The sequence below is a fragment of the Bipolaris victoriae genome (genome assembly GCF_000527765.1).
Source record: "Bipolaris victoriae FI3 unplaced genomic scaffold scaffold_11, whole genome shotgun sequence".
Taxonomy (NCBI): domain Eukaryota; kingdom Fungi; phylum Ascomycota; class Dothideomycetes; order Pleosporales; family Pleosporaceae; genus Bipolaris; species Bipolaris victoriae.
In genome coordinates, this window is record NW_014575381.1 from 143,822 (window position 1) to 168,952 (window position 25,131).

General features: G+C 52.2%; 10 protein-coding genes across 10 annotated transcripts; 6 read left to right on the plus strand and 4 right to left on the minus strand.

Moving 5' to 3' along the window:
- Window positions 1-61: 61 nt before the first annotated feature.
- On the minus strand, window positions 62-965 carry COCVIDRAFT_23347 (hypothetical protein; the record flags this gene model as incomplete). Its single annotated transcript, XM_014704952.1, has 2 exons — window positions 62-274; window positions 324-965. 2 exons carry the CDS (start codon window positions 963-965, stop codon window positions 62-64), a joined length of 855 nt encoding a protein of 284 aa, XP_014560438.1.
- Window positions 966-2,839: 1,874 nt separating this feature from the next.
- On the plus strand, window positions 2,840-3,816 carry COCVIDRAFT_49868 (hypothetical protein; the record flags this gene model as incomplete). The annotated part of the gene is made up of 2 exons (XM_014705011.1): window positions 2,840-3,297; window positions 3,390-3,816. Coding segments are annotated over 2 exons (885 nt in total), but the record flags the coding sequence as incomplete, so codon positions are not given.
- Window positions 3,817-4,306: 490 nt separating this feature from the next.
- Window positions 4,307-5,990, minus strand: COCVIDRAFT_34441 (hypothetical protein; the record flags this gene model as incomplete). Its single annotated transcript, XM_014705012.1, has 2 exons — window positions 4,307-5,594; window positions 5,668-5,990. The coding sequence occupies 2 exons, from the start codon at window positions 5,988-5,990 to the stop codon at window positions 4,307-4,309; spliced, it is 1,611 nt and encodes a 536-aa protein (XP_014560498.1).
- Window positions 5,991-6,993: 1,003 nt separating this feature from the next.
- COCVIDRAFT_89027 (hypothetical protein) lies at window positions 6,994-9,201 on the minus strand (the record flags this gene model as incomplete). The annotated part of the gene is made up of 3 exons (XM_014705013.1): window positions 6,994-7,451; window positions 7,533-8,177; window positions 8,358-9,201. The coding sequence occupies 3 exons, from the start codon at window positions 9,199-9,201 to the stop codon at window positions 6,994-6,996; spliced, it is 1,947 nt and encodes a 648-aa protein (XP_014560499.1).
- A 2,011-nt stretch (window positions 9,202-11,212) lies between these two features.
- COCVIDRAFT_34443 (hypothetical protein) lies at window positions 11,213-13,093 on the minus strand (the record flags this gene model as incomplete). Its single annotated transcript, XM_014705014.1, has 5 exons — window positions 11,213-11,899; window positions 11,952-12,385; window positions 12,440-12,493; window positions 12,547-12,912; window positions 13,003-13,093. 5 exons carry the CDS (start codon window positions 13,091-13,093, stop codon window positions 11,213-11,215), a joined length of 1,632 nt encoding a protein of 543 aa, XP_014560500.1.
- Window positions 13,094-14,362: 1,269 nt separating this feature from the next.
- On the plus strand, window positions 14,363-14,521 carry COCVIDRAFT_89058 (hypothetical protein; the record flags this gene model as incomplete). Its single annotated transcript, XM_014705015.1, has 1 exon — window positions 14,363-14,521. The coding sequence occupies one exon, from the start codon at window positions 14,363-14,365 to the stop codon at window positions 14,519-14,521; it is 159 nt and encodes a 52-aa protein (XP_014560501.1).
- Window positions 14,522-14,967: 446 nt separating this feature from the next.
- COCVIDRAFT_34444 (hypothetical protein) lies at window positions 14,968-16,473 on the plus strand (the record flags this gene model as incomplete). Its single annotated transcript, XM_014705016.1, has 2 exons — window positions 14,968-16,014; window positions 16,066-16,473. 2 exons carry the CDS (start codon window positions 14,968-14,970, stop codon window positions 16,471-16,473), a joined length of 1,455 nt encoding a protein of 484 aa, XP_014560502.1.
- Window positions 16,474-18,258: 1,785 nt separating this feature from the next.
- COCVIDRAFT_23353 (hypothetical protein) lies at window positions 18,259-20,161 on the plus strand (the record flags this gene model as incomplete). The annotated part of the gene is made up of 5 exons (XM_014704953.1): window positions 18,259-18,501; window positions 18,551-18,586; window positions 18,647-18,971; window positions 19,026-19,831; window positions 19,886-20,161. 5 exons carry the CDS (start codon window positions 18,259-18,261, stop codon window positions 20,159-20,161), a joined length of 1,686 nt encoding a protein of 561 aa, XP_014560439.1.
- A 1,647-nt stretch (window positions 20,162-21,808) lies between these two features.
- On the plus strand, window positions 21,809-22,868 carry COCVIDRAFT_12770 (hypothetical protein; the record flags this gene model as incomplete). Its single annotated transcript, XM_014704927.1, has 3 exons — window positions 21,809-22,115; window positions 22,171-22,419; window positions 22,471-22,868. 3 exons carry the CDS (start codon window positions 21,809-21,811, stop codon window positions 22,866-22,868), a joined length of 954 nt encoding a protein of 317 aa, XP_014560413.1.
- A 415-nt stretch (window positions 22,869-23,283) lies between these two features.
- On the plus strand, window positions 23,284-24,908 carry COCVIDRAFT_89008 (hypothetical protein; the record flags this gene model as incomplete). Its single annotated transcript, XM_014705017.1, has 3 exons — window positions 23,284-23,808; window positions 23,856-24,248; window positions 24,306-24,908. The coding sequence occupies 3 exons, from the start codon at window positions 23,284-23,286 to the stop codon at window positions 24,906-24,908; spliced, it is 1,521 nt and encodes a 506-aa protein (XP_014560503.1).
- Window positions 24,909-25,131: the final 223 nt, after the last annotated feature.

Sequence of the window (25,131 nt, forward strand, 5' to 3'; positions counted from 1 at the left end):
GTTCGTGAAAGGGTATCGTGTGTGATGGATTTAAAGAAGACTTGTCAAAATGATGTGTGATTTAGTAGCGACGGCGCGGGCCTCGTGGTGGGTCGCGATGACCACTTTCGTTGAAGCCATATCGTCCATCTTGGAAGCTACCAGCTCGTGCGCCTGTGTCGATTTCCATGTCATCGGCTGATTGGGTCAGACGACCAGCTGGGGCTCGGGACAGCGACAGATGGGTGCTCGCAGGGACGTCCTTCATGTATACGTAGAGAAGTCTGCCATCAGCCTGTACACTGCATTAGTCTCGCTCCGCTCGGAACCCTGCATAGACCGACCTTTTGGTTGTTGAACGTCGCAATGACATTCTCGGCTCCTTCCCTGGTCGCAAACTGAAGCTCCACCATGACCGTTGGGCTTGCGGACAAAAGCTTGCATCCTAGAGTCTCTCCTCCAATGGGGCTCATGACAGCCTCGATATCGGCGGCTGTTGTCCCGGGTGCAAAGTTGCTCGCAATGACGGTGCATGGTCCTCCGTTTGCAACACCTCGGATGCTGATACCCGCACCATCGTTGCTGCGTGCGCCCGCACCCCGGTTGAGCGACGAGGCGAACTTGTCAAATGTCCTTGTGTTGCGCTCGACTTGCGACGCCGACGCCGTTCGCGCAAGGTGGTTCCTGGTGTTGGCTGCGCCGCGGGGATTGTTCAGCTTGTGCAGGTCGTGTTGCCATTTCCCGTCGATGCTGCCGGCTGGCTTCGCACTCGCCGATCGCTTTTGAACACCAGCACTACCGTTTATGCGACTGAGAAGAGACGGCTTCTCAGAATCGACCCGCGGCTTTGCGCCCGCACCGGAAGCATTGGGTTTCCGGCCACGGCTTCCGCCGCCGAGGAACTGCTGGGCGAGCGTCTCGTTCTTCTTCTTCTCCCGCGTCTGCTTGACAAAGTCGTCAAATGATACAGTTGTCGATGCGACCATGATGGGCGGTTGCGGTTGGTTGAAATTGGTGGTGAGGCGGGAGTGGGCTGGGGTGTTGGAAGGAAAGCGCGTGGATGTCGACCTAAGAATGGCCGGTGAGCGCGTCAATGGAGACAACAGCGCTATGGTAAACGCTCGGACCACATGGCTGCCCCGGCGAAACAAAAAACCCGCCGCGAAAAGTTCCCGTACAAAAGTTGGAAGCTCGACGGCTTCTTCTCTTCACTACACAACGCAACGTCTGGTAAGTTCATAACCCCCTCTACTTTTCTTTCGCGTCACCGCTATCATGATGAACATACGTGTCGCCCCTATCATACACTACATGGTGATCGACCACCCAAGCCAAATGGGAAAACTGATATCTTCAACCTTTTTTGAATTGTTGCAAAGAAGCTATCCGCGAATCAATGCTAACTGATTCCAAGGATTCCAGACAAATGCGATTGTTCACCACATGCTGGCGCAATGCATGCGCTGGCGCGGCCTCGTAGTGGCTTACCCATCATAGCTTCGCGAAGCCTTCTACATACCCGGCGCATTCACTGCATATGGCACGATTTTTGCAAGCACAACAGTGCGCTCGATATGTGGAGGGCTTCTTGGAGCTATGACTGGATAGAAAAGGTTAGAATACACTCCAACACCCCCAACACCCGTTCTCAATGATGAGCAATAAGTGTATTATCAAATACCGACCTACCCATGGGGAACAAATTAGTTCGATTACCTGAATGGCTTTTTACACACAATCTTCAGTCGCAACATTTGTACATGTGACATGTAGCTGACTCGATTTCAGGTATCTGATAGACTTTTGATTACTCACTACTTTCGACGACCAGTTGTTTGTAAAAAGGTAAATACTTATTTTGTTCTGCCTGTATGCTATGATGAACACCAATTCATGCTAACTCAGAGGGGTTCGCCCCACTGATTGACACACTTTTCGAGACTTTTCATCTTTCGACTGATTGCTTCTTTTACTTGAATCCCTGCACGTCACAATTGGGTGTAGTTTGTGCTAATGAGGATGCAGATTGCTTTGTTACTCATTGCGATGAGCTGCTACTAGCCCTGCGAACATCGTTCCTGCCTATAGAGAAGACGCTAGATTGCGGTGTTGCATTGGTCGATGCAAGAAACGCCGAGGCACGTTCAGTATTGGCGTGGGCCAGGGAGGGTGGACGATGTAGGCAGGCGCCATCATGCCCTCAAGTTTAGAAGTTTATAGCTTGACCAAAAGATCATGTATGCAACATTTTCCAAATGTGCCATTGCCATATTGAATTCCCCAGTTCAATCGTATACCCGATATGCTTGAGAACGCGTGTCTTCATTGACAGGTGGGGAACACGTGAACGCGCGTCTTCGTATTGCGGTTTCGGAAACTATAGCGTGATTACCGTTGTCCTTTTAACATCCCCAAATACACTATACAAACAGCACATTGCAACCACAGAATTTGAGACATTCGCAAAATGGCAGCAAACCCAGAAGAGACCAAGGCGATAACTGCCGAAGGCGCAGGACTCCTCAATGAGGCAACTCCAGAGAAGCAGCCCGAGTCCAGTCCAGCGGTCGAGTCCACCGATAAAAAGGAGGGCGCCAAGGACGTGGACAATGCGACTGTCGGAGTAGCTGATCTCTCCGTCTCTGAAAAGAAGGAAGAGGAGAAGGAGGTAGAGAAGGTAGAGGCGGAAGAAAAGAAGGAAGAACCAAACGAGGAACCAAACGAGGAACCAAACGAAGAACCAAAGACAGAAGTCAAAGAGGAAGAGGCAAAGGAGGAGAAAAAGGAGGAGAGCAAGGAGGAGAGCAAGACGGAGGGAGCACCACTGGCTGCTACTAGTACTAGCACAACAACGCCTGCCGTTGCAACTCCTACTAGCGATACGCATCCTGAAGCTAGCACCGTCGAACCCACCACCGGCCCCGTATGGCCCGAGACGGCGCCCGAGCATCCTCTGACCAAGTTCTACGACGCGTTCGAAGCGCTCGTCAGCGAAGCGCAGCACAGCGAGGTCTACGGCATCGAGCTCAGCAAGTCCAACGCGTTCCACACCAAGCTCATCCTGCAAAAGTTCCTGCGCGCCAACCAGAATGACCTGAACAAGGCCAAGGCGCAGCTCCTCGAGACGCTCAAGTGGCGCAAGTCGTTTGACCCCGTCAAGGCTGCCACCGAGACATTTGACAAGGCACGGTTCGAGGGTCTGGGCTACGTTCTTGAGGTTGAGGGTGTGCCTGAGAGCCCGAATAAGAAGGATATTACTACGTTTAATGTCTATGGTGCTGTCAAGGATAACAAGGCTACGTTTGGGGATCTAGACGGGTAAGTTTTCTGATGTTTACTCTCCTCACACATTGCGTGTTAGAGGAAAAAGGAGGAAGAAAGAGAAACAAAAGGCTAACGAGTAAACACAGCTTCCTCCGCTGGCGCGTAGGCCTCATGGAAAAATCCGTCCAAGCCCTCTCCCTCTCCACCGCCACAACCCCGATCCCCAACTACGGCGAAGGCCCGGACCCCTACCAAGGCTTCCAAGTCCACGACTACCTCCAAGTCTCCTTCATCCGCCGCGACCCCCTCGTCAAAGCCGCCACCAACAAGACAATCGAGATTCTAGGCCGCCACTACCCAGAGACTCTCTCCCGCAAGTTCTTCGTCAACGTCCCTGCAATCATGGGCTGGGTCTTTACCGCCGTCAAGCTCGTCGTTGCCAAAGAAACGAGCAGGAAGTTTGTCGTCCTGAGCGATGGAAAGCAACTTGCTACTCAGTTGGGTAAGGGTGTGCCGAAGAGTTATGGGGGTGAGAAACCCGAGTTGGCAGAGTGTGCGGTGACGATGGATATGGCTTGAGTGTGATGTGATGTCACGGTTGGGCTCATGGGGGGGATATGGGAATGGGATGGTAATGGCAGGTGGTGTGCGTGCATGTGTGTGTATGGCGTAAGGTGGGAAAGAACTTTCGTTTCAAAGCGTACAGCAGAAGAGCGATGTAGTCGGCTATTTTTTTTTCTTACTTTCTTCCTTTCTAGCAAGGGGGACTACCATCAGTCCTTGATATACCCAAATTACCTCTTTTCTTTCTTTCTATAGCGTGTTCTGTATTTCGAGAATGGCAAAAATCAATATATATACATATATAACTACATGTATTAAATCGTACTTTTTTTTCTTTCTTCTGTGGTGTGGGGAGGGGGGATACTTGGGTTTGAAGATAGTAGGATTAGAAATTATGGCATTCTTCGTTATCGTCATGATGGAAGATTTTGAATACAAACATTCGGATGCCCAAAAAAAACAACAACAAGGTATATATGGGAGGGAACCAGACATTTCATTACTCCTCCCTCTTCTTCTTCGTCTCATCCTCATCTCTACCCACCACAGCCCTATCCACCCAACCCTCTCCCCTCAAAACACCCAACCCCTTCCTCGCAACACCACTATTAACAGAACGAGGCGAAACCTCATAAAGCGTATTGACCAGGGCCAAGCTAGCTACAAAAAGCAGGACATCGCCATTCTTGACACCAGTCCACCACCCATGCTTAACACCCACTTTCCACAGCGAATCCACCGACATACGCGCCGTGTACAGGAAATTTGTTCTGCCGTTCCTGCGCCCGAGGAATCCCCACATACCACCTAGCACACCACTCAAGAACCATCGTTGAGTCGCGAGAAAAGAGCGCGGCAGGAAGTTTGTAAAGAGGCAGATGGAGCCCCAGCTCGTTCCTATTGCGCCAGATAGAAAGATAGACATGCGGAGAATGGATTTGGCGAGTGTGTTTAGAGAGGCGAGTGGGGAGGATAAAAACGCTTTGTATTTGCGGATGCTGAGTGTGGCGAAGAAGATGGTGAAGAGGCGGGCGATTTTGGGAAAGGCTTGGATCCAGTATTGGATATAAGTGCGGAGACAGGAGGGGTCTTGTGGGTGGAGGAGGGCGCAGGAGAGGGATTTGATGGCGGGGTGTGCGGAGGAGGTGATGGGGGAGATGGAGCCCAGGCGTTTGGGCAGGGTTTCGGTGTCTGGGAAGAGGATGGGCGAGATGAAGGGTGGCCATCTCTGGCGCGAGATTTCGGCTAGGTTATCGACGATGTCGTAGGTACCTGGCCAGGGTGCGGACTTTGGGTAGTCTGCAGGACGCTTTTGGATGTACTCGGGAGAGTTTCGGAGAATGTGGTCGCCGAAGCCAGAGGGAAAGCAGTCGCGGTCGAAAACGAAGGCGTGGAGGAGCTGGCCGCATGCTACGGGCATGAGCATCCATGAGCCGAACCAGCTCGGCCTGTTTTTCATGTAACCCAGCTCTTCGAGGTAGTTGTAGCTGAATTCCAGCGCTCGTGTCATGACGTAGATTGCCATGGTAATACGCAGTTGGTCTCCAGGATACACGGCGAGGAAGAAACCTGCCAGACTGGATCCGATAGCTGGTGCGATTGTGGACGTTAACGAGCGGGTTATGCGCGGGTTCCGCCGCCGAAAAGAGCGCGCTTCATTGCTGAGAAGACTCTCGCGGATACGCAAAAAGACGCGTCGCAGGAGGCGATGGAAGAGGAGTATCAGAGCGAGAGAGCTGCTAAGACGGACATTGGGTGATTTCCAGATGGGCACACGGGTTGGGTTCCTGCTAGCATGTCAGCACAAAGTCCCTTTCAAAACACTTGTTCTTTGCACTGGGCAAAATGGACTGGCTGTACCTCTGGACTGCTCTTCGCGACAAGAACCTTGTCTTGATCACCTCCCACGCCTTGAGCCCAGTCAAGGTCACCAAGCCCAGGCGCAACGCGGCGCGGAAGGCAGCGACATTGTAGTCATCCGGGCCTTTGACAATGGCATCGTATCGCTTGGGGGTAATGCTGCGTTTCTTCACAACCGGCGCACGTGAAAGGAGGTACTGGTGCAGCAACTGATACTCCTTTGCCGAGATGGTGTATCGCAGCGCATTTCGCAGGATGGGGTCGATGGGCTGTGGCTTGCCCGGTGGAGAAGGCTGCGAAGCGCTAGCCGACGACGACGACATGCTGGGCGTCTGGTGTGGTGTGAGACGTGATCATGACGTGAGGGAGGGGGAAGCGCTTTGTTGTTGTCGTTCCGGCGCAATCTGGGGTCTGGGGGAGGCTAGTAACCTGAGGCCCATAGGGCTTACCCTGACACGGCACAAGCACCATGGACCTCGGTTCATGCATTCCACCCATGGTAATGAATCATTCACATGCGAACTCCCCGCATACGTACCCGCTCAAACTTGGCAATCTATAGGGTCATTGCCAAGGAGATGTGCCATGTGAATGACCAGATCGTGCTAGTTTGGCAAAGGTGTCTTTCCATCTAGAATGTGTTCACGACAGCCTTGCAAATCGAACTGAAATTACCCCCGTTCCTACTGGGTACAGGATATCTACTAGCACATCGTAAGGTCCGAGAATCGACGTATCTCGCTGGGGCACACATATAGTTTACGTATAATGTTGGTACTGTGATGCAATACCTCGGCATGGCCACTAAGGTTGAGCGGAAAGTACGCTTCCCGCTGTGATCCGTATGGTCATTGAGAGTTCATACTTTGCCTCTATGATAGCAACAGACTAGCTGACGATGTAGTCAATAGAAGAATTGCCATATTCATATGCATTAGTCTGTATAAAGGCTGAGAGAATAATATTCTGCTTTCTTATAGGAGAAGGATTGACTTGAACAATCATATCCATTTTACAATGACCCCACTTCAATCAAATGCTAAATTAAGCCAGCACACCAAGCAAAAGAACAATATCACTTCAAGAACACGCATTCACAGACAAAACAAAACAACATGTTCATGGAATATTCATATTTCTCCCGATATCCAGTTCCTTTAAGAACGCCCTAGTATTACAAAAGATGCATCCCAAACATCCCACCTATGTCATCCCTGTACATGATATATATTCCACATGAAAAAGCCAACTATACATAAGAGAAAAAGCTTTGGGGTTTATGGAAAAAACCGACCACACATTACAAGATTGGCTTTGTTTTTTGTTTTACAAAGCGAAAAAGGCAAGGAGCGCACCAAAGAGCGCGCTGTGAGGTACCATGCTGAAGGGCGATGCAGCGCCGGTGAATTCAGCGGGCGCAGAAGGACGGACGCCGCCAGTACTAGAGGCAATAGGGACGGTGGCAGTGCCCAGGGTAGTGGCAGTGGGGTAGGGAGGAGGGACGGCGCCGCCGGCGGGAGTAGTAGTAGCGGGAGTCTGTGGGGGCGCAGTGCCAGGGACGAGAGCGACAGGCTGCTTGGGAGGAGCACCAGGGGTGCTGGGCTCGGTGGTGAAGTGGACCTGGGGCACAGTGAGGGTGGTTGTGCCGTAGGTGATGGTGGTGCAAGGGGTTTGCTCAGCAGGGGGGGCAGTGCTGGCAATGGGAGTGAGAGCAGGAGTTCCAGCGGGGACTGAAGGAGCGGGATACTCTGCGGGAGCCGAGGGAGCCGGAACTTCAGCAGGTGCTGAAGGAACAGGATACTCTGCAGGGGCTGAAGGAGCGGGAGTCTCAGCTGGGACCGAAGGAGCGGGAGTGCCCTTTCCACCAGTAGGAATAGCGACGGGGCTGCTCTCAGCGGCAGCGGGAACAGAGCTGCCAGGAACGGGAGCAGAGGCACCGCCAGTAGGAACAGCAGGAGGAGATGGGGTAGGGTTCAAAGGAATGTACGAAGGGCAGTCACCGACAATGTTGGGGTTCTGGGGGATGTGCTCGGCGCAGATACCAATGAAGTACTGGAGCGCCTTGCGGGTATCGTCGTCACTTCCGCAGCGAGCAGTAAGGCAGTCAATGACATTCTTGGTGAATTCGGGCTTGACACAGTAGCACTTGGCGTCGGTGTTGTCCTTGCAGCCAGGAGCAGAGATTTGAAGCCACGAGTTCATGCACTTGGGGACCGAGTCGGTAATGTCCACAGGAGGGTAGCTGGGGCTTGATGGCTTGGGAGCCTCAGAGCTGGTGGCAGGGAGAGGAGTGGCAGTGCTGCTAGGGATGGCAGAGGTGACAATAGCAGATGACTCCTCGCAAGACTGGCCGTAACCGCATTCAGGAGTGGCAGAGCTCTCGACTGGTGGAGTAGCAGTGGTGCTCTCAACAACCGAAGAAGGAACCTGAGTGGGAGGAGTGTATGCAGGGGCAGAGGTGTTTGTGTAAGGAGCAGGCGAAGAAGCGGGCATCTTGGAAGTGGGAACATCTGGAGTAGGAGTCTCAACTGGAGTCTCTGAGGGAGTCTCGGAAGGAGTCTCTGAGGGAGTCTCGGAAGGAGTCTCGACAGGGGTCTCGCTAGGAGTCTCAGTGGGAGTCTCTACAAGAGTCTCTGAAGTAGGAACCTCGGGGGTAGGAGTCTCGCTGGGGGTGTCGCATCCCTCGCCACCGTATTGTCCGCAGTCAGCAGAAGGAGTGGGGGTCTCGCTGGGTGAGGTGGAAGCCTCAGGAGTAGAAACAGGGGAGCAGTCGCCACCTTCGCAGATGCCACCAGTAGGCCTCCGAACCGACGTAGTGCCGCATCCCTCACCACCGTACTGTCCACACTCATCGGCAGGAGTAGTGCTGGGGACTGGGGTGGGAGTTTCCTTGGCAGGAGAAGTGGGATACTCGGCTGGGCTGGTGGTAGAAGGAACCTCAGGCGGGGTAGGGGTGGTGTAAGGAGTCTCGGGGCTGCAGTCAAAGCCAATGTTGTGGAAACCAATCTCGCACGAGTCCTGGTCGCCCTTGTGGTGAGAGCCAAGGTAGATGTCGACGGATTTGGCACCACCGCACTGGGTGTTCTGAAGAGTCGATCCACCAGCTGAGCAGCTGCCGCGCTGCTTGCAAATAGACCCGTCCTGCATAGTGTAGTGGAGCTCGAGTTCAGCGTCAAACTCGGAAGAAATGTCCATGTGGCTGATGGAGAAACCACGCTTGTTGCAGCCGAATGAAGCAGGCTGCTTCTTGCCGACCGTGTTCTTGATGCACTTGTTGCCAAAAGTCCTCTTGGTCAACGAGTCAAGCTTGCCAAAAGAGTTGGCGCACTTCCAGCCTCCAGAAAAGTCAAAGTCTCCGTAGTTGCTGACCGAGTCACCGTCGTTGAGGTCAGACCAGTTAAAGCCACCCTGTTGCTTCTCGCTACACTTGTTGTTGCTGTAGTTGGGTGTGCCATAGTTGTCGAAGAAGTTCCAAGTGGCAGCGACCTGCTGAGAGGCCAGTCCAGTGACCAAAAGAGCAAAGGCAGTCTTCATTGTGAAATGTGGGGTAGAGAATAATAGTAGTAATACGTAGTCGTATAGTCTACAAAACAATGTAGATATCAAGGCAAGACGTAAAGAGTGTCAATGGCAAGGTAAAAGTTCCAAGAGACCGAAACGAATGATGGTCTACAAGAAAAGAGAATGTAGCCTAAAGAGGGCAGTGTATTCCACCTGGGGGAAAAGCGAATGTAACAGCAGTGCTGTGATTAAAAAAAGACGAAGCTGATGGGGGTGTGTGTGTAAAAAGCGGCATGAACATGTAAAATATATTCTTCCCACCCAGCACAGGGACGAAACAAGCAAGCTTGAAACATTGTCAATGTATTGGTCGATAATCGTTTAGCATGGGGCCTCGGAATGCTCAGCCTCCTAGTCGGCTTGTCGCGCGCTCTGCAGGCCCACATGGCTCTACGGCCGTCGGTTACCAGGCGGCCTGGGAGTGGTGGTGGGATCCAGGCCACACTGCTTCAGCCCTGGCATGGGGTGCTTCTGAAACGCCCTAGATAGTTTCCTCTAAATAGTCTACCATGCAGCCTGTGTGAGCAAGCGGCCAGCGAACCATCCAGTACGCGCTCAATTGGACCCCCGGCGGCTGGCTTTTTCTTGGCTCGCCGCCTGTCGCCTGCTATCCATGGGTTGATCGACGCCACAATACTGTTACTTTTTTGTCCTCAGCGGTAATCGACAACGACGTGGTGTTGTTGGCGAGTGCGAGGCCTGGAGGAGGCGGTCTCATGGCCATGTTCTATTTCCGCTTCTGCTAGAAGCCGCCCATCAGCTTACCATGACAGTCTTCCGTTCCTTGCATCTGCCCATGTCCACACTGGTTTCCGAATACTGGACGCTGCATAACCTTGATTGCCTATTCGAGTATCTTACGCCGATCTATCGGGACGGATTGGTTGGAGGTGAAGCGCTGTCGCCCAAAAGCAGGCGCGCAAGCGTGTTTCATGGCCTTCACCCATCGCGCCCATGTAGCGACCAACGAGGGCCGGTAACAACAAGCTTTGCCCGACGCAGGCCCTGGGTCTCTCGGCGCCGTGCGTCTCGAGTGCTTGGAGGCCCAAGATTACAAGGGGCGTCAAGGATGAGGAAACTCGATGCGATGGGGTTGCTAAGAGGGCCACAATGGCAAAGTCAAACTTGTCAAGCCGGTCGCGCCCGCTCGTCCGTGTGCGCCACCATCCATCGGGCCAGACGGCACATCATTCAGGGTCGCCCTGCTGCGATCAACACTGACGGCGGCCCTCTCCACAGACACAGACGCAGACACAGACACATGTCTTCCAAAAATGGCGTCGGCATATTTGCTCTTGCCCTGGCCCTGTGGCTGTTGCACGCAAATGCAGGGATCTGTCGCCTCGCCTTCCTGTCCTCCTACACATCGACACACGGCATTGTCTTCAATGTCGCGGGCACCCCCGCAAGGATATACCAGACACAATGCATCACAGTGGCCGTGTCAGCCCCCAGACTGCCCATTCATACCTTGCCCGTGACGAGAAACGACGGCCCAAGGCATATCTTATGTCATAGTGGAGCAGCTTGATTGCCACCCTTCCTGAGGCCACTCGGTGTTTACATAATGGCCCTAACGTTTCAAGACCAAGCCAGCTACGGATGCAGTGTTCACCCTGGGGTTGTGCATGAACCTACCCTCGTGTGGGTGACCTACCATCTATAGCCCATCAACAACTCATTGGGGGGAAAACATGTGATCAGGAACTCATCCAGGAGTAAACATGCCGTGTTGCTATTAATGCCATAGGGTAGTATGATTATTTACAACCCACGACCATGTCTATATCTTTAGGTATACGAAACGCCAATCCATACACGTTGAACGCCAATACTCATCATTCTAGGTGCGTGTATTGCAGAACGCCGTCCAATTGCATCATTGTTCGCAGAGCTCAGCGATGAAAAGGAAAAATGCTCAAAAAGGAAAAAAAGGTTTGTCCTGAAATTTCGTCAATATGTACTGCACAAAAGATCCTTGCTCTTATGGTTGTTCATCCTCCACCACAACGCGCACAACTTCGTTTCGACGGCGCTCTTTGACAAGGCAGCATCGGGCTGCAGTTCGCACTTGTGCATGGCATTCGTGGGCTGCGCGGTTCAAGAAAGGCACTTGAAGTGCTCCGCAAATAGCAACCAGAGCCGAGCCCCACCACGCCAATGGGGTGAATCGCAGCTCAATTGATAGACCATAGAGCAGACCGGCGATAGGGCTAGCCACGGTGCGACAGGCAGCACCCGTCGAAGCAGCCAGTCCGTTAATCTTTCCGAGATGTGACTTGTCAGGGGTAGCTTCCTTGATCATAATGAGCAGCAGTGGGAACGCCAAAATGGATGTCAGATTTCGCACCGTGAGACAAGCAAATATGCCGGGGTAAAGCAAGTGCTCAGGCAGAAGCTGCAAGAAGGGCACAATAAAGTACGCAATAGGGTGTGCTAATGTGACAATGAGCAATAGCCTCCACACGCCAAAGCAATCGGCCAGCACTGGAAAAACGAGGGCTTGGATGACAAGCTGGATTATGCCATTCAAGGAAAGAATGATTCCAACTTTCTGAATCGGGATGCCAAGACCACCACCCAGTGCGGATGAAGCAAAGTCCAATGCATTCATGTCGTCGTTGGCGCGCTTGTCCTGAAGAAAGATGGGTAGCAAGTGGTCATATGTCATCTGTGATGCGGTTAGCGTTGATCTCTGTGCCACAGTGGTCTTCTATGCTTACCGAGTGGTACGTGAAAATCCCCAGTGCTATGACAAACATAATCACCGGCCGTGTAAAGACTTTCTCGCTAGCGGGCGATTCAACCCAGTCTCCGTTGGACCGCACGCGCCAAACCTCGTCGCGCTCAACTTCGACCGAGTTGAATGTTCCGTATGAATCCGCAGTCAGGTTTGCTGCAGAATCAGCGGTTGCACCTTGAGCAGGCAGAAGTGGAGTCTCTGCAACAGTTGCATCGTATTGTTCAAAGAATCCATGTGGCTGCTTGTCTGGGTGTGTCTCATCCAGTAGGAAATATGCCATGATGATAGAGAGCAAGAGCAGGGAGGCGCAGATGATGTTTGGCAATAGGTAGGGAAACTTGGCAAACAGACCCGTGGGGCTGAACACCGAGGGAAAGTTGGTCGCAGGCTCAGAAAAGTAGCCACCAATCGAAGCTATAGACGTCAGCGATCAGGGGATTCAAAACCAGGCCCGCATATTCAACTCACGTCCTATGATGGTACCAATACTCCATACAAACGGCATGACGGCGTAAGCCTTTGCTATTAACCGGTCAATATCTTGTTTCTCTGCAATAAAAAACGGCAGTACTTACGCTCATGCTCAGGTCGCTTTACCAGCTCTCCGACCATGGTCTGAATGACGCCAATGTTGCCGTTGAGCGCACCACCGATAATTCTACCGGCGAGAGCAACCCAAAAGTTTGGGGCTAAGCCAACAAGGAGCAGAGACGACATGGTGCCTATGCATCCAAGTATGACGACGGGCTTCCGACCTATACGGTCGGATACGCCGCCCCAGTACATGCCGCTACAGGCCTCTGCAAGCGAGAAGGCTGAGATGAGCAGGCCGGCGAAGAAGGGGGCATTTGTCTCTGTGCCAACGTGGAAGTTGGAGACAAGTTTCCAGGCATATGGAAGGATCGAGGTGAGGGCAATTGGCTCTGCGACCCGAACGAGGGCTGTGTGTTCATGTCAGTATAGGCGGGCACGTGGGGGGTGCAAATGGTAAGCAGCAGCAGCAGCAGCAGCTCAGGGGGGGAAACGCTTACCTAGAAGACCAAGCTGGGCGGCGGGAAAATCGTCGTCGTGGGTGGCGGCATTTTGGAGGCTGTTTCTTCGGTTCTTTGTGAGAAATGGCATTCTGCAACCTGGTATGAATCTTACGGCTTTGCCAACACGCAGTCTTGCTGTGGCTCGGGGTGGCGCGTGGGGTGCTGGGTAAGTATAGGCTTTTCTACACCTGGCCTATATGAGCACGCAATCAAAAAAAGAAACAAAGATGGGAGGGGTGTGCGGAGAAGATGAGAGGCGAGGGCGGTGTAAAAGACGAAGAGTTTGGAGAGAAGGACGGTGGTGTGAGGAAAGTTCTGGGTGGTTGCTGTCCTGGGCAGGCACTAAAAAAACGGATAGGATCGGCAGATGGCCTCCGACACTATCTGGCGGGACTTCCACTCCCCTCTACTCGCAGCGCTGCAATGACTAGCCGGCCTCTAATTAAGCAAGACATGACACTTGACAGATGGCTTGCAGTGCTTATGTGCGAGAACCACGGCTGGCAATGGATTGAGAAGGCCATGCCACTTCGGTCTGGCTGCGTCGGGGAACCTTGCTCCCATCCCTCGTAAACCCCACCTTTAGGCGCTAGCGGCGCCGGAACGGGCTACTAGGGTGACAGGCTTGGAAGAGCCTCTGCGTTGTTGTGACATCAACTGGGAACGCCGTCATAACCGCCTCTGTTTTGCTTTTCTCTCGTACATGGCAGTAGTTTGGTGGTTGTCCCACGCAAACAATGTGCTCAGCTTCAGCTTGGGTGTCATGGCATCGGCATCGCACGCGCATCCACGCCTCACCGCCATCACTTGATGTGTGCACATGATAACACGGCAGCACACTAGATGGGTCTGGCTGGTCTCGCTCGCCGTTGCCCTGCATGCCGCCCTCAGCCAGCCAATCACACGCGCCCTGTACCTTTATATTTCTGTAAAAGCACAACAGCACAACGCACCTGGCTGTTTTCTGATATCCGCTTCTGCGCTTGGGAGTAGATAAGCAGCGGCAGCATCATCCTCGCTGACCGAGACGGCCATTGCATTTGCGGGCGTAGAATCTTCTCACCTTCATCTATCGTTGGCTCGCACACCCAACCGATGCGCCAAACCAGACCCATACACACCGTACACCTGCAACCTCTGTGTAGTACAGGACCACCACTCACTGAACTCTATGCATCCAAGTATAATCTGCGCCCTCTTCAACGGCCATATTCTGCAGTCGGCCCTTGTCGCGTGCTCCCATTTGCGTGCTCATGTTGTGCCGCAAGCCGCCTAGCATCATTGGGTTAGGTCCCGTCCCGCCCCACCCCGCCACATCATCCCTTCTTGAGCCTCACGCCCATCAACTCATCACAACATGCCTTCTGTAGCACACATCGCCAAAAATTCAGTGATGCAGCCAGCCGGACCGCCCCAGTTATTCGTCTCAGCTCTGACGTCCGAACTGCGGATGCCTTCATCACCCTGCCAAGTGGCAAAGACGGGTCCGGCAAATTTCTCGAAGAATTTTACGTGATAATGTGGATCGGAAGGCAACACGGTCACATCTCAGCATGAAGCTATTACTCACCACGCCCCACTGAGCCCATCTACCCTCGAGATTCCTCGCGTCTCGCACCATCCAAGCACAATTTTCGCGTTCATCTAGTCCGCTTGCAGCCCTATCGTGCCATTTCCCCCACAAACTGCACTCCGCTTTGTTAAGCATGATAGCATATCGGTCTAGGGTCCGTTGAACTGGCCACAGGGCAAACTTAGAAAAGCGGTTCCCGCCGGGAGACGATCGTTCAAGGGTCTGTTCGGCCACTAGCAGACATTACGTCCTAGGATCAGGTTCGACATGGCCGATACAGGAGGTGCTTTGGTTCAAAAGACCACACTTCGCCGGTCCTCGCTACCAAAGTGTTTTCCTACCATTGACTCCCGATACTCCATACCACCTTGCTGTGACCCATCTCAACCATGGGTCTGAAAGCCTTCCTCAAGAAAGAACAAAAGACGTCCTCGAACGGCGATGTCGCCTCCGACTACCCCCCTTCGGAGAAGGACATGGAGGCATATGGACACAACACCGACATCACAACAGGCTGGACGGGCGACGGCCATGCAGGCGCATCCGAATACCCCAACGCTTCTGGCGAAAACTATCGCACTCTGGGTCGATGGCGAGCATGCGTCATCCTGATCACCATCGAAGTCGGGATTGGCATTCTGAGTCTGCCTCAAGCCCTTCAAACCCTCGGACTCATACCCGGTATCATCGCCATCTTGGGATTCGGTGGACTCACAACCTATTGCGGCTATATTCTGCTTCAATTCCACAGAATGTTTCCCATGACCACCAATCTCGTCGACTGCGCTCTCTATGTCGGCGGAAAACCGTTTGAGTACTTTCTCGGTGTTGCCTTCATCTTCAACCTGGTACTCATTTGTGCTTCGGCCAACATCACCCTGTCGGTCGCTCTCAACACGCTTTCCAACCACGCTCTCTGCACGGTGGCTTTCATGGCTTTCCCACACATTCTGTGTTGGCTTCTCTGCATCCCACGCAAGCTCACATTCGCCGCTGCTGCCAGTTGGGTATGCACAATATCCATTGTGGCTGCGGTCATGATTGTCATGATTGCCCTGGGCGTCTCTGGACCACAAGCTCCTCCCGACTTCAAAGTCTCGATAATCCTGGTCGGAAAGCCTACTTTTGTTCAGACCGTCAACGCACTCTTAAACATTGCGTTTGCATTTGCGGGGAACCAAAGCTTCATCAGCGTTATGGCTGAGATGAGAGACGCCTCCAAGGACTTTCCCCCAGCACTTTACATGCAAAAGGGATTCGAAGTAGTCATCTACATAGTGGTTGCATGTGTCATCTACGGCTTGGCTGGTGATGCTACTACATCACCTGCTCTTGGCTCCGCCCCCAAGCTTACAGCTAAGATTGCCTATGGCATTCTGATTCCCTCGGTTCTGGGTACAGGTCTTGTCATTGGAATTACGGCCATCAAGTACATGGTATGATTGACCCTTTTCCCCGACTGAAGCACGAAACTAATACGTACACAGTATATCACCATTATGCGAATCGCAAAGCCCGAACAGGTGAACGTGCACAACACGTTCACATGGTCCCTCTGGATTGGCATTGGTACGCTTTTCTGGGCCGTATCTTTTGTCATCTCCAACGCGGTGCCAATCTTCTCGTCCATCCTCAACATTTCGTCGGCCATTTTTGTGTCATGGTTCACCTTTGGTCTCACCAGCATTTTCTGGTTACACATGAACTGGAAGGTACAATGGAGTACCCCATGGAAGAAGTTCTTGGCCATTCTAAACTACGCCATCATGCTCATGACGATTTTCCTCATGATTGGTGGCTTATACACCTCTCTCAAGGCTCTTATCGAGATTTACAATGATCCCAACAGTAACCTGAGCGGACCGTTTACATGCTCAGATAACAGCATATTTTAGTCGCAACGACATGTAGTTCTACTCAATTTGACGTTTTCTTTCTTCACATCCTAAAAGGCTTGGCAGTGAAAGACTATGACCTGGACACTGTCATGACGTCAGAATATAGGCTGCGCTAACGAACACCGCAATCTCAATTTATCGCCGCTATTGGCTCTATAAAATCCATAGCGTATGCATATTATGCCACATTATCAATGTCCGTACCTGGTGTGCGGGTGGCTGCTCCGGACGAGGAATCGGAGTTCTGTACATGGGGTAATTGCCGACTCGAGAGGTCCAGTTGCCGACTGGTAGATGCCCGCAGCTGTGTATACGTACACACTCCTAGATGCAACTCCCACCAGCCGGCATGTGATTGGGAATGCATGTGAATGCTTGATGACAGAGTTCGAAGCACGCATTACATGTCCGTCGACCTGCTGAGAAGGAGGGGTATTCAGCTGGCTCTTCCCACTTCTACTACGCAACGCCCAGCATGTGTCTGGAACAACGACGTTTTCGGCACGGAAATCTCTCTTGGTGAATAGCGGGATATATGGTCCATCTTTCCTTTGTGTTTAGAAACCGCCGCGAGGTCTCTATTTTCTATTCTCTATTCATCTGCAGAGAGCGTGTGTCGGGAAGACGATTACCGAAGTACCCACCAAGCTCGGTGAACTTGGCCGTGACATGATGGGTAATGTGGGGCCGGTCACTTCTGTTAAGGTACTTGGGCATGTCACTATATCCTATATCCGCTCGTATTGTGTCTAGCCATGCTGAGAGACAAAGAAAGGAGTATGCTTGCAGGCTAGTACTCCGTTGGGCTGGTGTCACTCAATTAATCTATCCATAATGCCTTCAACTTGGATGTCTATCGAGGATGTCCGTGATTTTGCACTAGTAATGTGTCGAGATCCAAGGTGCATCTGTGAGGTAGCATCCATCGCCATTAGCCTTACCATCAACCAAAACAAGGCACGATGGTTGGAGCGTATACGGCCGAAAAGTCGGAAGAGCCAGGTTCCTGAGCAAGCGTCTTGGCAGCAGAAAAGGATGCTGAATCGTTGAATCCAAGTGACGAGACCACCCCTATTCATGTACCGGCAGTTAATTGCGCAATTTTCGGCCGAGCCACCAAGCATGGCAGTGGAGCTCTCAATTGATCCCCGGAAGTTTCTGCGATGTACTTGTAGTAGTAGTATGATATATGATCGCAAGCATGATGTAAGCAGCCCTGTTCAAATAAGGTTGTGAGGGTCCCATGTACCGGTAAGCCGTACTGCACGTCAACTGTGTAGCTTACGATCAATTCACTGACTTCGTGCTTTTTGCCCTCTGACTGCAAAGTACCAAATGGACAAACATACACATCCAGACACGTCGGTCTCATGATTGAAAAAGCTTGTAATGCCCCATACCCCACAACCCCGTATTTTGCCACGCTAAACGACAGTACTCCCAATTCATGGGTAAACATCGGCACCAGATGCTACCGGCCCAATGGCAGCCTTGGACTATATGCATACCCCTCCACCTTCCGAATGGTCTCTACAAACACCACGATGTCATATTCCCCGCAGAATGTGGCCGCGCCTCGCACTTGTGCGCAAACGGTGCAACAACCGTTGTACCCCGGATTCAAGAACGGAGCGGCAGATGCTTAGTCGCAAGCCATAGTCCGCGGGACATATCCTCGACGCGAGATGCCTCTTGGGCAGGCTCAAGCCTCACGGTATAAAGCATGGCGAGCCTCAGTTATCCGCTCGATCTTTCTTTCACTCAGCAAACCAACTGCCAATCATGTTGCGCAACGCTGCTCTCGCCACCGCGCTGTTCGTCGGCCTCGGGGCTTCCAGTGTCGCACCGACTGCTCAGACCAAGAATGGTTCATACGTTGGGAGGTACTCCGCCGAGTATGATCAGGACTTCTTCCTAGGCGTCCCCTATGCGCAGCCACCTGTCGGAGACTTGCGCTTCAGGAACCCAGTTGGTTTGAACACCACCTGGGATGAGGCCAAGCCAGCTACCGAGTATTCCCCAGAAGTATGTTCCTTCTTTCAATGCATATTATCTTGGCTAACCCGGGTTACAGTGCTACGGCTATGGCTCTGACCAGTGGAACTACCAGGTATGCAAAGACTCTTTACGGACCGTAGCGCCGGATTACACTAATCCTTTACTGCTCTAGGTCTCGGAAGATTGTCTTTACATCAACATCATCCGCCCGGCAGGATACACTGAGGAGGACAAACTCCCTGTAGCATTCTGGATCCACGGCGGTGGGTTCTTCGAAGGAGGCGGTGTTGACCAGCGCTACAACCTCTCCTTCACGGTACAGAACTCGGTAAAAATTGGCAAGCCCATTATTGGCGTTTCCATCAACTACCGTCTCGGCCCATGGGGTTTCCTGAGTGGCAGCAAAGAGGTTGCCGATACCGGCCATCTCAACCTTGGTCTCCGAGACCAGCGCCTGGCCCTGCACTGGGTTCAGGAGAACATCGAGGCGTTTGGAGGTATGTTGAAATACAGCGTCTTTTAATGCAAACCGGTGAGCTGACAACCGGTAGGTGATCCTGACCAAGTCACCATCTATGGAGAGAGCGCAGGAGGTGCGTCTGTCGGTATCCACTTGGTCGCATACGGTGGACGCGACGACCATCTCTTCCGTGCTGCCATCATGCAGAGTGGTAGCCCCATCAACTATGCAAGTCTTTTAGATCCAGCTGTGAGCTCCGCGGCCAAGTACGATGAACTTACCCGCCGTACCAACTGTAACACTGCTACCAGCCCGCTCGAGTGTCTGCGCCGTCTGCCTACCGAGCAACTCAACGCAGCCATCAACATTTCAAGCCCGATTCTCAACGTCACAGACTTTAGGCCTTCCTTGGACTACGACCTCATCCAGAAGCCTACTTCTCTTCAGCTCGATGCTGGTGAATTCGTACATGTGCCCATTATCATTGGAACCACTTCTGATGAGGGCGCTTCCTTCAGCCCTTTCCCTGTAAACAGTACCGAGGACCTGCGCACTTTCATCAGGGCTACTGGTGTACCCGCCAACCTGACCGAGGAGCTACTCATTGCCTATCCTGACGATCTTTCAGTCAACGTGATCCAAAGTTTGGGAGATGCTAGACCGGGCCCACCATTTGGAGCACAGTTCCGCCGCTCCGCATCCTACTTTGGCGACCAGACATTCGTTGCAAACCGCCGTAAGACTTGCGAGGTTTGGGCCGCAGCAGACATCCCGGCATACTCGTACCGCTTCAACGCCATTCCTGCCGGCATCCCCGCAGCGGTTGGTGTACCGCATTTCCAGGAAGTATCCTTTGTATTCCTCAATCTCGATGGTGTCGGCTACAAGCCTGCTGCTGTAAGTACTTATGTGATCCACGAACCATTAAGTCCTCGAAACTGACCATGCTAGACCCCACCGTTCGAGAACAAGACTGAGCCCTACCGCGAACTAGCCCGCTTCATGAACAGCAACTGGATCAGCTTCGTCCACGACCTGGACCCCAACGCGTGGAGGGACTCATTCGACAGGAATGGCACAGAGGCTGAGTGGCCTATGTATGACAACACTAACCCCTTGGACTACGTCTTTGACGCAAATGTCTCGAGCTTCGCCGAGCCCGACACGTTCAGAAAGGACGGCATGGCGCTGATCAATGCCAATGCCTACAATGTGTGGCAGAGATAGACGTTTCTCCAAGGAAAACAAATTGTTTGTAAATAGCCTTGCAGAAATGCAATACACATAATGATATCACCATCTTTCGATCTTTTGCATCCTTTATCCCCTACCTAATCTCCATCCGCCTCTTTACCCATTCAATGCTTGGGGAAAGAAAGGAAAGGAGAAAACCCTTCTCACAACCAATAAAACTCGCCAATCGAAAACAACAACTGTGACTATAAGGCCCCCCTCACCTCGCTTCGCCAGGCACTTTTTAGCCCGCCTGACGCAACAAGAGAAAAACAGCTGATTGAGCGGTTACGCTGATGCCTTGTTCGCTTAACACCAAAAAACTTCTTGGCCCCAATCCCAATCTTTCTCTCAAGCCACCAAAGTGCCCACTTTCTTGGCAAGCTTCAGCCTACGTAGCCCCCAAGAGCAAACAGAAAAAAAAACGTAGAGTAAGCTTACGCCTTGCGCATTGATTTCCTCTTTTCTTCTCTTTGTCTTCGTTTTCTTCCCTGCGTTTGTTGACTGTTGACTGTTGGGGGGGGGGGAGGGGAGCTTGACTGTTATGTCGCTTGACTCGCTTGTGAGGATGCGCTGTGGGTTTTGGATGCCTGGATGTGCTGGGCTGGGGGTTATGTTTGGGAGTTGATGGGAAGGTCGTTTTTTTTATCTTGTGCATTCATTTCTTATCTATGCGTAAGAAGGGGGGTTGTTGCATCTCCGGTTCTCCTACTCTCACATTCCAACACTACTGGATTAGGAGCATTTTGCGCTGGCGAGAAGTTTATGGGAGCGATGGAGCGATGGGGTGTGAGTGTGAGTGTGAGTGTGTGTGTGTTGTGTGGTTCCGGTGAGAGGCGATGAGATGAGAGCTGAGATGTGGGGTTTCCTTTGGGTTTGAGGTCTCTGTTGGTTTACGTACGGGGGGGGGGGGGGTTTGGCATGTGGGTGGATTAGTAGCAAGTAAGTGCAGGTAAGTGGTACAGCGAGTCGGAAGATGACTGTTTTGACACTTGCTGTATGGAATTGTGAAACATGTGTATATATGCATGTGTATGTATGATCTGATTTGCTATTTTTAGGTGTGAGACTAAGTTCCTTTGGTAATATTTGTTCCCAGAGCTGATGGACATAAACTATCTAAACCCACTTTTTGGTAGACCCGAGTACAAATCTACGCGAGTACACGCAACGCCTGCGGGTCTAACCACAGGAGGGAATCGATGCGACCAATCACATTTTGAAGCACGAATTGAGGCTTATCGCATGGGTAACGGTTTTCTGTGGCTTTTATTTGCTTCCATGTTCCTGTTGTGGTAAGCGTTGCGATGGGGCTCGTCTTAGCTTACGGTTCCTTCGACGGTTAGGCGACGAGGCTATGAGGAGGACCTGGCGCAAGGAGCGCTGGCTGCTTGTGCATGAGTACGTGGTCGTTGAAGGCGGAGTAAGCCACAGAGATCAGTGACTTGGGCGGTGCGGGTTGGGAAAGTGATACAAATAGCATGAAGGTTTCGTTCGGATTTCGAGATGAGATCAGACAGAGTTACACTACAACTTACAGTTTTGAGCTTAATAGCTTATTTTTCATCCATCTTATCACTTTCCGTCTTTTTTTGGTTCTTCTCTTGTTTTTGATACCCCTTCGCGCTTCGTTTCGTCATCATGAACACACTCGTCTATCGTGCGGATCCTCCCCCTGAAGGGTGCACTGAAGTAGGACCCCCTGGGTGCGAAGTCGAAAACACAATCTACGCCTACTATCCGAGCCTCGGGGCCAACGCCTTCTTCGCTGCCTACTTCGGCCTCGCACTTGTCTTCCAAATCTACTTTGGTATCCGGTACAAGACATGGACGTATATGATTGCTCTGGGCTGCGGTTGTCTTGCAGAGTGTATTGGATACATTGGACGAATACTCCTCCACGAAAACCCCTGGAATGATGTAGGGTTCAATATTCAGATTGTGTTGCGTAAGTGGTTGGTCTTGTAGTGGCACATAACGGAAGCTGACAATGTAAAATACAGTCATCTTCGCACCAGCATTCCTAGCAGCAGGCATTTACCTGACGCTCAAGCACGTCGTCATTCAATTCGGTCAAGAATGGTCAAGGCTGAGGCCAAGTTGGTACACATACATCTTCATCGCTGCCGATCTTCTATCTTTGGTCCTTCAAAGTGCCGGTGGTGCTCTTGCGGCGACGGCAGAAGATGGTGATGACATTTTGGACATCGGAACGAACATCATGATTGCCGGCATCATCTGGCAGGTTGTTGGTGAGTCACTCTCTGTTTGTCCATGCTGAAGCAGCACTGACACACGACTAGCGCTCGCTCTCTTCGGTCTTCTCGTTCTCGAATACAGCATCCGTACCTACCGCCGCCGCGATCGCCTCTCCCCATCAGCCATCGCACTCTGGGAGAATCGACGCTTCAAACTATTCTGCGGCGCTGTGATAGTTGCCTATGTTACCATCTTAGTCCGATGCGTGTATCGTATTCCCGAGCTACTAGGCGGCTGGGGCGGCAAACTCATGCAGGAGGAGCTGGAATTCATCATCTTGGAGGGTGTGATGATTGCAATCACAGTGCTGGCACAGACGGTATTCCATCCTGGACTGTGCTTCCCTCCCCTTGGGAATACCTTCGGAAAGAAGAAACACGCCGACATGAACACGCTGGAGTCAGGCACTGCGATGTCGGAACAAGAACGCATCCGCAATTAGGACTTGTTCTGAACGGCCTCTGGCGCATGATGGATCAGTCCAAGAATGGATGGAATGGTATGAATATGTAGATTTAGCTTTTTGGATGGAGGCGTTGCTCGCCTGGTTCTTGGTGCGACTTTTGTTATCTGCGGATTTTGTGCAAGTAAATACATAGATTTTCTATTCAGCAACGTTTGCGTCGAAGATATGTCGAGTTTAATGTGGGACAAGTATATATAGAAAAAGAAAAGACGGGGGTGATGTAATGCTATTTTTGATTCGCTACTCTGTACTAGCTCCGAGAGCTCGGGCCGTAACCGCGGCATCGCTATAATTCACTGTCCAGTCTCAGCATTGCTCTCTACTCGGCCAACGTGCGCAATTACGGCATCCAGAGTCACATGTTACCAGTCGCGGGGCTTTGCAGGCCAAGATGAACCCGTCAAACGGCCCAACTGATCAGAGTGTTGCCGACAATGCTGGTGGTGACGGCGCAACCAGTATGTCGGCTGTCACGCCGCAATCGACAACACCCATGGCCATGCCCCCAGCGTCCTCGTCCCAAATAGCTTCTTCCCCACCAGGCGCAACCGCTGGCGCAACCAGCGGCCCAAGTTTTCCACAGTACTCGGCCTCGACGGCTGCGATTCTTGAGAGGCTCCAGGGAAAGAGTGGTCATGCCGCTGGCAGTGCTGCATTCGAGGCCAAGCGGGCAGAAATCCTCCAGAGTTATGTCACGAGCGACAAGCTGCCGACGCCCCCACCTGCCGTGGCCACCGGACGCAGGGGAAGAGGAGGCAGAGTGAGCACGCCGAGCAACCTCAAGACCGAAGTCGGCACATCGCCTGCGCCCACGTCGTCTGGCCGCGCATCTGGCAGAGGGCGTGGACGGGGGCGCGGCGGGCGGGGTGGAAGAGGAGGCAAGCGAAAGCGCTCCGACAGCGACGAGGAAAGCCATGTCAGTGTACGCAACAGGCGGGAAGACTGAAGACTAACGTTATGTAGAACGACGACGACGGCGACTCGGACGTCTCGGATTCGTACACACCACTTCCTACGAGGACAAAGTCTGGCCGCAGTGTCAACAAGCCCGTCGCATTCGTCCCAGTCATTCCAGAGCCGGCTCAGGGTGTGAAGCGGAGAAAGTCAACCAAGACGCTCCTCGCTGCCAAGTGCAAGACGTGCCACCGAGAAACCGACCCGTCAAACAACCGGATAGTATTCTGTGATGCCTGTAGTACTGCCTATCACCAATACTGTCACGATCCGTCTATCGATAACGAGGTAGTCACTGTGCTAGAGAAGGAATTTCTATGTACCCCATGTACGCGAGCAAAGCAGACTGCTGTCGAGGGTGCACACGATCTGGTTGTTGCCGAGGACCTGTCGGTTGATCAAGTATGCCACTCTTCTAACAGCCATGTGCATTTGCGATAATTTGTATGCTAACTTGAGCAGAAACGTGCATATTTTTCCACACTCCCTCAACAACAACTAGTCGGCCTCCTCCTAACAGCCACAATCCGACATCCGGAGCTCCCCGTCTTCCCTCCAAACGTTCGGACTCTTATATCCGACATATCAAATGCTAAAGCGCAGCCGCAAGAGCACCAAGAACAACAACAACAACAACAGCAGCAGCAACAGCAAGAACAAGTACAACAGAATCAGCAACAGCCACCTCCGCCAACCCTCCAACAGCCCTCAACAACATCACCTACAAATGGTGCTACACCCCAGTTCTCATCACATCCACAGTCGGAATTAGGATCGACAGAAGCCCAAACCTTGGGTGATAACAGTCATCAACCCCGGACGACGATTGATCTGGCTGGCAATCAGTACGACGAAGATGACGGCTACGACACCGATCCACCTGCGCACTACCCCAAAGCCGGCAACGGACTCGCGCGGACGTTGCGTCCTGAGAGTGAAGACCTGAATTGGCTTGTCGACGACAACTTTGAGGTTTTCAGCCATGGGTGGAAAGGTGATGGCACGGGCATGGGTGCGGACGGTACGCTGGATGGTTTAGGCGAGGGACAGAAAGTGGTCTAGGATACTGCTGAGGAGTATCTTATACAGTGAAAATCTTCCGAGGAGCAATTGACCAAGGAATGTTATGTGACCATGGTCTTCATGTGAAAATAAAGAAGCAAAATAACTGGTGACAGAGGACTCACCTTTTGCACAAAAAAGGACCGAGTCAAGCACATTGTTGTATTACCATCATCAATACAGATAACCAAGTCATGCATTCAAAACAGAAATGTGAAATTCC